Below are 8,484 nucleotides of genomic sequence, written 5' to 3' on the forward strand. Positions count from 1 at the left end.
TCTCCTCCCTGTGGACGGGACTGAGTTCGTAGCTCTCAGAGGCGTGGCGCTCTGGCTCCTCCAGGGGCATCACCCCGTTTCCTTTTCCTTTAGGAAGTATTACTCAAGAGGGCAGCCGATCTGGTGGAAGCCTTGTACGGGATGCCCCACAACAACCAGGTAGGCGGCCGGCGGCCGGCGGCCGGACGGGCCCACCCCCTTCCCGGGCCACCGTGTCCTCGGAGGACCAGCCAGCCCCGGGCACACAGGTGCCCTATCCTAAGGACTCACAGCGAGCCCGAGAGGAGAAAGCCTTCCTCGTCCTGCTCTTGTCCTCGCACGAAGTACAAATGTAGGAGATGACGAGACAGGGTCAGGGAGCAAAAGCGGGAGAACGTGTCGTGGGACGGGGAACCACCTGGAAATCTGGCTGGTGGATTCGGTGGTAGACAGTTTGGTGTGGCCCGGCGTGGGAGGGAAGGACGGGCACCCACAGGCCATCCTCAGGCTGCCTGGAGGGCTCTGGGGGGCAGACTCAAGGGCACTCTAGATTCGGGCCTGCTTCTGTGACTCTGGGTGCGGTGCGTTCCCCGCTTCTGTGCGCGCTTCTGGGGCCTGTGGGCTGTGGGTGCAGCACGGACCAGGTGTCCCCACGCAGAAGCACCGTCGCACTGTCTTCCCAAGGGAGGCTCTTCCCACTACAAAATCCGTTTGTCACCGTCTAGAACCAAGGGGTGGGGGAACACTGCCCCGTCATTTGGCCTCGTGGGACAGGGTTGGGGGGCTGTGCTCCCCAGGGTGCCGTGGGAGCTGGAGGCAGACCAGGCGCTTCCCTCCCGCCCCAGGAGATCATCTTGAAGCGAGCAGCTGACATCGCCGAGGCGTTGTACAGTGTGCCCCGCAACCACAACCAGATCCCCACCCTGGGCAACACGCCTGCGCACACGGGCATGATGGGCGTGAACTCCTTCAGCAGCCAGCTCGCCGTCAACGTGTCGGAGACATCGCAAGCCAACGACCAAGGTAGGCCGCCGTGCCGGGAGCAGCCCCTTCCCTGGACACGCTCCCAGGGACCGTTGAGACGTAGCGGCAGCTGCCCGTGTCCTGGGTCCAGCGGGGAAGCGGGCGGCGTTCCGTGCGCCTTGGCTCTCTCCGGCCAGCGGCCGTGCCTGGCGAGCGCAGGGCGGGCAGCGCCCAGAGAGCCCAGACCTCGTTTGTTGCCGCGGCACGTGGCTGCGCTCAGTATTCTGGTTTTTGCTAGAAGTTTCCTGGAAAGGTGGGAGGAGCCACAGGACAGCCGTGGGGTAGTAAGTGGATGGGACCCTTCTTGGATACGTCCCAGGGGTGGGGCTCGGAAGGAGTAAATGAAGAGGAGCTCCGCCATCCACTCCCCCCGCCAGCGGTGCACTTTCTCCCAGTACTCAGTGACCTGGCGTCCAGGGGTCACAGGACCCTGTCATGTGAGCCAGTTCCGAGCAGGTCTTAGTCCTCCTCTCTCAAATCGGTACGGACTCAGAGAAGGCCTCCGCCACGGCTCCGGGTCACACACACTCCGCGGCGGGCCTGATGCCCCCGCTCCCCGGCCTGCCCCGCGCTCTGGGAAATGGTAACTGTGCAGACCGAGACCCAGAGCAGCCCTGCCTGGGGACTTACGGCCACAAATGAGCTCTCCCTGTCAGCCCTGGCATGTGAAGGTCTGCAGAGGCCGGGAGTTCCGCTAGCGCGGGGGGAGCCCCTGAACCCGAGCTGTCGGGGATTGCTTCCAAAGAGACACCCGCAGCTGAGGGTCAGACGGAAGCGCGCGGGGCCGGCTGCCGGCGCAGGCAGGACGGGGCTCGGAGCTGCACCCGAGCGTGGCCGGCGCGGCGAGGTGACCCGAGCCGGCTGGACGCGCCGGGGCTGGCGCGCGGCGGAAGGTCGATTGAAAATGTTGCATATGTGACAGAGGTTTGCGGGGAAGCACCCCCCCCCCCAGTGTCTGTATCCCTGATAATAATGTTATTTTTGGCCGGGGGGGGTTTTAACAGTCGGCTACAGTCGCAATACAAGCAGCGTGTCCCCGCGAGGCTACGTCCCCAGCAGTACTCCCCAGCAGTCCAATTACAACACAGTCAGCACTAGCATGAATGGATATGGAACTGGCGCCATGGCCAATCTAGGGGTCCCGGGCTCGCCTGGATTCCTTAATGGCTCCTCCGCTAACTCTCCCTACGGCAGTAAGTGTCTGTTTTTGTCACACGTCATCACATAGATCCATGTTCACTCCCGAGTCCAATGTGTGCATTGCTTGGCTGTTCTGTGGTGGGAGCTGCTGGGCCAAAGGGAGGGTGGCTCCGGAGGCTGGGGGGCCGCGTGGCGACGGCAGACCGGCCTGTGGCGGCCAGAAACCCGCACGAGACGGGGCTGCCGGTCGGAAAGGAAAGTCCCCACGAGCATTTGCCTGTTAGCCAGAGAGCGGCCGAGCCAGAAGCGTGTCGTGCTTGTGTTGTCGGGGCCGCCGCTCCAGGCGAGGCCCCGAGAGCCCTCTCTGTGTGCTGTTGCCGTGCCGGCGCCGCGCGTGCTGACCGTGTTTGCTTTGTTGCAGTAGTGCCGTCCAGCCCCACCATGGCAGCCTCTTCGGTCACCCTCCCTTCAAACTGTAGCGGCACACACAGCATTTTCTCATTCTCACCTGCCAATGTCATCTCTGCAGTGAAACAAAAGAGCGCCTTCGCGCCCGTGGTCCGGCCCCAAGCTTCTCCTCCTCCCTCCTGCACCAGCGCCAACGGGAACGGACTGCAAGGTGAGGGGCGGCGCGCCGGCCCCCGGGCTCGCCGAGCGCGCGCGAGCTCTCCCCACCCCCCCCCGTCCCCCCACCCCTGAGGGCAGGCCAGGCTGCGCCGTGGGGCGCGAGCTCCAGCCCTCCCTCCGGGTCCGCGCCCCTGCCGTGGCCCACGCATGCCCCCCCGCCCCCACCACTGAGCCGCATTGCGAGCCACCGCCCTCCCGGTAGCCACGGGAAGGACTCGCCCTGCCCCGGGACTCACCCCCGCCAGTAACTGAGTCTCGCTGGTAAAAACCATTGCCACCTGCTTCCAACCTCACCCACGCGTCCTCCCCTCAGGAAGGGGACCTGCCGGGGCACCGGGCAGAGGCAGCGGGGGGCGCGGAGGGGGGCCCTGTCCCGACCACTCAGCAGACGGGCCTTCACGGCCGCGGCTCAGCCAGGAGAGCAGGGCGCACCCACCGGCGGCGTCCGCGCCGGCGACTTCCTTGCTCCCGGGCAACAGAGTGGCCTTGGGGCGGGGACAGTGGGTCCCTGTGCCACCTGCGGAGCCTGGTGCAAAGCCAGCGCACTCTCCGCGTCCTGAGGCTGAGCCGCCTTCTCAGCCCGTAGAGCAGACCCTGCCCTGCCAGGCTGTGTGGCAAGGGGTGCGCCCAGCCTGGGGCCGTGCATGCGTGAACACCGGGGCGGGGGGCGCTCCTCTGAGTCCTCTCCCTCGCACACTGAGGAGGGAGCAGGGCCGGCCCCGAGGGCAGGGGGAGGCAGCCTGCGGACGCAGCTGCCCCCAGATGGGGCCACGTGGACAGGCTCCAGGTGCCCGCCCAGGGCCGGGTCCCTCTGGGCCGCGTAGGCTGCCCTGCGAGGTGTGCGGCAGCTGGGCCACGTGCGTGCCCCTAGGCCTCGCGATCTTCTGCGTGGCTCTTGGTGACTCACGGGGGCCACAGGCACTGAATTAAGTGGCCGTCATCTGGCCTCTTTCAGACACCACCTTTGGTATATGCTCCTCCCGGTGAAAATCAAATCCAGTTACTCCTTTAAAAAAAATGAATCCATTCAACCAGTATTTACTGAGCGCCTACTATGTGCCAGGCTCTCTGCTGGGTGCTGAGGACGTTACCGTGGAGAAGACAAACTGGCCCTTTTGTGAAGTCGGTGGCATATTTCACTTTGATGAACTAATGCTCAAAAAAGGAACTGGAAAGGTATCCGTGATTTGAAATAATTGTCTTCCCAACATCTTAGCGTATGAGAGGGACGCCCGGGCCCCAGGTGCCGCCGACCGGCCTGCAGGCCCACCGCGGCCCCCAGCCCAGAGCTTCTCGCGAAGCAGGGGGCCAGGGGCCATGGCCCGGCCACCGTCCGCATGGCGCGGAGGCCCCCGGGAGGACGGCGCCGCCCCGGCGGTGTGTACCTACACGGGTCTGCCAAAACCCTAATGTTGTAACGGTGAGTCGGAGAGGAATTAAGACTGTAGAAATTAATGAACTGGGAAATTGAAGCTCGCATCACTACGTGAACAAATGCATTAATATGTTATACATAAATTAATGAGAATGATCGTTCTGACCAAAATTAAACAACACCGAAAAGACGTAAATTCTACTCGTACCAGGAGTTCACTGGAGAGCGTCCGCTGCACTTGGCGTTTTAGCACCAAGTTTCTTACTCCGAGAGGAGCAGAGAGCTCCCTGGCGTGGGGCTGTCACTTGGGTCTCTTCGGGGCCTTGGCCTTGAGGTGGCAGGGCAGGTGGGCTGGGAGCGGCTTTGCTCCTAGGGCGCCCACGACTCACCATTACGATACCACACAGTCCACAGGAGGTCCGAGGCAAGGGCTGAGAGCGGAGGGGAAACTGAGGCGCCCCGGTTTTCATGGAGGGAGTGACCCTGGCGCCCGGGTCCCAGTGGGGCTGCGGGCCGGCCCTGGCTGGCGTCACAGACGTGACCAGGTTGGTTCACGTCTCTGGACAGCGGTGGCCTCGGGGGAGTCTGGGCCTCTGTCTGCTGTGAATGAGCCACTGAGACCTGTGGGAAGGGGCGGCCTCGCCCAGGAGGGCCAGCAGCCTCGCCCTTCCAGAGAAGTCCTGGAGAAGGGCTGCCGCATGAGGGGTCGCGGGGGGGGTGTCTGTCCCCACACGTACCCCGCTTCCATGAAGTAGAGGCCCCCCCCGCCCCCCGCGCCTTGACCGAGCCCATGGCTGGTTGGCGGGCGCGGTGCACGCCCCAGGTCACCGTTGAGTCGAGCCCCAGGCGGAGGCCGGCCTGGCCCGCGACGGGGGCAGCCCAGTAACCCGCGGCTCTCTCTCTTTCAGCTATGTCTGGGCTGGTAGTCCCGCCCATGTGAGCGGCCCGCTCTCCCTTCCGCAGCACCCAGCACCCAGCACCCAAGGACGGACTTCAGGGGACACGTTTAGTCCAGGAGAGCTGCGGCGGGAGCCAGTGTCTGCAAACGCATCGGCCGCGGCGGAAACGCTACAAGAGACTTTGTTTAAAGATTTTATTTAAACTATTAAGAATCAACATGCAAACAAGCCTACTTCTTCATGAACAATTCCATTTTATTGACTGAACTTTTCTCATATTTTCACATTTCTCAGTCCTGAAGACTAAGGAGAACAAAGCGACGCCTATTTTGTATAAAGTTTCCGACTCCGTCTTGGCTATGTCTAGTACTTGCTATGTGTTGGGAGAAACTTTGTGAATGCACCATTTTGATTATCATGAAACACTGATGAGAAATGCCTCCAGACATTTTTCTGTACTCATACTTAGACTCACAATGGTTGTGTATCTCTATAATGTGAAATATTTTTTTGTGGTGAAAACAAAGGGGCCAAGGAGGTGTGAGCCATCGAACTGGAAGGAAGGAAGACTATGTGACTCGGAGAGGTCGGGGTGGCAGGGAGGGGGGAGGGTTTATCATCGCTTAACTTCATCTTAATGAAATGAAACTTTGTAACTTATTGTAGTTAGAAATTGTAACTTTGATATTGAATTCTCTTGCCTTCAACAAGCACACTGACAGAAAAAAAAATGCTACTGTCTGTTGGTTAAAATATTCTCCCACTGCTAGAGCTTCCTGTTAAGCAAGTGTGATCTGCAACATTTTTTCAACTTTTGCTAGCACTCTATACTATTGCATTCTTAGGCTACTGTGAGGTCCATGTTTCTTGTACCAGAAATTGTCCTTTTGACTTCTAGCTCCTTCTTCCCTAATGTGTTTTGTATGTGGTTATAAAATTGTAGACTTTTGTGATTTTGCCAAAGTTGTAGCTAAATATTTATACACTTGTCTTGAATTTTTTTCAGATCCACTTAAATATTTAGAAAAAAAACAAAAACACGTTTTCTTCCTTATGTGTCTCATAAGGAATAAAATGGTCTCCATTCAACACTTTTCCATGAACACTTACAGTTGCTAAGGGACTTTCTTTTGTAACATATCGATTATAAATATTGTATTTATCTTTGAAATTTTGTACATTGCTTTTCCTGCCGTTTTCTTTTTCTTGTCTGTATTGGTTTTTGATCGTGGCCTGGTGTTGGGAAGAGCATTAGCCAAGAGCTGTCTCTTTGACCTGTTTTGTTCAAGTGAACCGGTGTCCTTACATTTCATTTGTATTTCAAAGATTTGCTTTCTAGACTTTCCATCCTTTTTTTCCCCTTTTTTTTTATTTTGAGGAAAAGTCAAATTCATTGTTTATTTTTATATTATTTTTAAGTTATCTGAACAAATACTTTTGAAAAAGAAGTTCGTTGTATAGTCAAAACAAAACGGTGCCGCCCGGCTGTGACAAATCCTAGTAGATTCCGTGCATGTTGAACAGCCGCGAAGAGGGGACACCGTTTGGGGCTGTGTCCTTCTTTTATTTTTCTGTAGAATGTAAAAAGTCATTTAGCTGCCACCCATGACTTTGCCACATAGCTGAACTGTGTTTACTGGAAAAATTCAGAGGCCTAAAGTTTAAAATAAAATTTACTTCTGATGTTTTAATTAAAATGTTTGCCACATTAACTTCTCTGATGCCTTAAAAGTGGACTTCTTTAAAGAACCTTTGTGCTATTTTATCACAGGCTTATGACACAATTGTTAATGGAGATTTTATTTGGAGATTTACGGTGTAACACACACACACACACACACACACACACACACAAAAGCACAAACCTGGTGTTCCACGTGTCGCTCCTTTCTGCGTCTGATTCTGCTGCGTGGCGTGTCCTCCCGGGCCCACCTAGGATTCAGAGAGGTTTCAGGGAGAACCAAAGTCACTGCTGGTTTTTAACTTATTTTTAAAAACAATACTTTTTGTGTGGTCAGACCCAGCAGCACCTTCTGTGCTTTTTAAACCGGAATGACCTCCCGCAGACCTGTGCCTGTTTGTGCCAAACCCACGGTGAGACCCGGAGGTGGGTCTCTCCCCTTTGTGTTAAATGCTCCTTGGACACAGCACAGCAAATGTTTTGCAAATTGCAGCAGAAATCAGATTTAAATCAAAAAGGAGGGACTTTAAAATACTTTGACAAAAAGAAAAAAAAAAACAAAAAACAAAACCATGCACAACTTAGGAAAGTGTTTATTCAAGGGACTCAATAAAAAAAGCAGAATGTCCCCAGTGGTCAGTGGGTCACAGTCCGGCCCTTTGACCGCTAAGGCTTAGCTACGTGGGAAAGCCCGAGAAGTCACTTTGGAACTAAATCGCCTCCGTTTTATTTTGTATAAGTAACGGTTTGATCTAAAAACAAGCTCACGTGTACATGTTAAGAACATTTGCAAGTTTCCTCAGCCCTGCACTCGGTTTGTGTTTTAGATTAATTAGTCAATGCCCCTCATGGCTTCATTGTCTCCAAATTGAGCGCTTCACTAAATGGTAGATTTTACTGTTAAAGACCCTACAATAAGATTGTTTTATCTGTACATTTTTTCAGATATTTAACTGTATAAAAATGTTCATTTTACACAATATTTAATTAAAGTATTTCTTGTCTGTGAATTTCACTTTGGGTAATTTTATCTGTTTTGATTACAATGAGTGGCAAAACGCATGCAGAAGTCACCTGGGGTGGTGGGGGTGGGGAGTGTTCCTCTGCACACCCTGGGCCCTGGGACGGTGTCTCGGCCAAGATTAAAGTGATTCATAGAAGAGTCTTTCTAGGAAGTTCTCAGTCCTCAAACGGCTCTTCTCACTTCTCACATGCACAGAGAAATCCTCATGGTTGCCACGATGGCTCTGGTGCCCAGAGGGGCCATCTGTACGTGTGTTGCACTCGGATGTCTGCAGGGGATTCTGTGTTGGACACAGAGGCCAGAGCTGCTCTACAGCACTTAACCAACCAGGAGACAGCCTCCCCCCCCACCCCCGGGGGGCCTGCCGCTGCTTCCAGGCTGGAGGGCTCCCCAGGGCAGGTCTAGGGCAAGTGCACTAGAGCTGCTCCCCCCCCCTCAACAGAGCGCATTGGGCGAGAACCAGCTTCAGGTTCTGGACAGCTCTGGACAGGCTCTGGACAGGCAGACACCAGGGGCCCAGAAGGTGGCCGAGGTCTCATGTGGGGGAGACCACTGCCCATTCCAGGCCCACGGTAAGGGCAAGACAGACCCTCTGTGCTGTCTCTGTGCTCCGCCTGGGTCGTGGTGGTCTGTGCCGTGGTGCGGCCCGAAGGCACCATCCGAATGAGGTCTGCCCTCGGCACCTAATTTACGCCACGAAGCGGCTCCTGCGAATGAATTCTCGGCACCCCTCCCA

At 56.0% G+C, this 8,484-nt stretch overlaps 1 protein-coding gene across 11 annotated transcripts in view; it reads left to right on the plus strand.

Annotated features, from left to right (window-relative positions):
- EBF3 (EBF transcription factor 3) overlaps positions 1-7,734 on the plus strand; it is a 117,402-nt gene extending 109,668 nt beyond the window's left edge. For 2 of the 11 annotated variants that reach the window (XM_045068738.1, XM_045068740.1), the window contains exons 12-17: positions 94-159; positions 825-1,002; positions 2,007-2,195; positions 2,564-2,761; positions 3,833-3,945; positions 5,053-7,734. In XM_045068738.1, coding sequence (XP_044924673.1) covers positions 94-159; positions 825-1,002; positions 2,007-2,195; positions 2,564-2,761; positions 3,833-3,945; positions 5,053-5,070 — 762 coding nt within the window. In that variant the 3' untranslated portion in view covers positions 5,071-7,734. The remainder of the gene's footprint in view (positions 1-93; positions 160-824; positions 1,003-2,006; positions 2,196-2,563; positions 2,762-3,832; positions 3,946-5,052) is intronic. The other 9 variants (XM_045068742.1, XM_045068744.1, XM_045068741.1 and 6 more) reach the window with 6 other exon arrangements.
- The last annotated feature ends 750 nt before the right edge of the window (positions 7,735-8,484 follow it).

The sequence above is a fragment of the Mustela putorius genome, unplaced genomic scaffold (genome assembly GCF_011764305.1).
Source record: "Mustela putorius furo isolate JIRA1106 unplaced genomic scaffold, ASM1176430v1.1 tig00003909_pilon_pilon_pilon, whole genome shotgun sequence".
Classification (NCBI taxonomy): domain Eukaryota; kingdom Metazoa; phylum Chordata; class Mammalia; order Carnivora; family Mustelidae; genus Mustela; species Mustela putorius.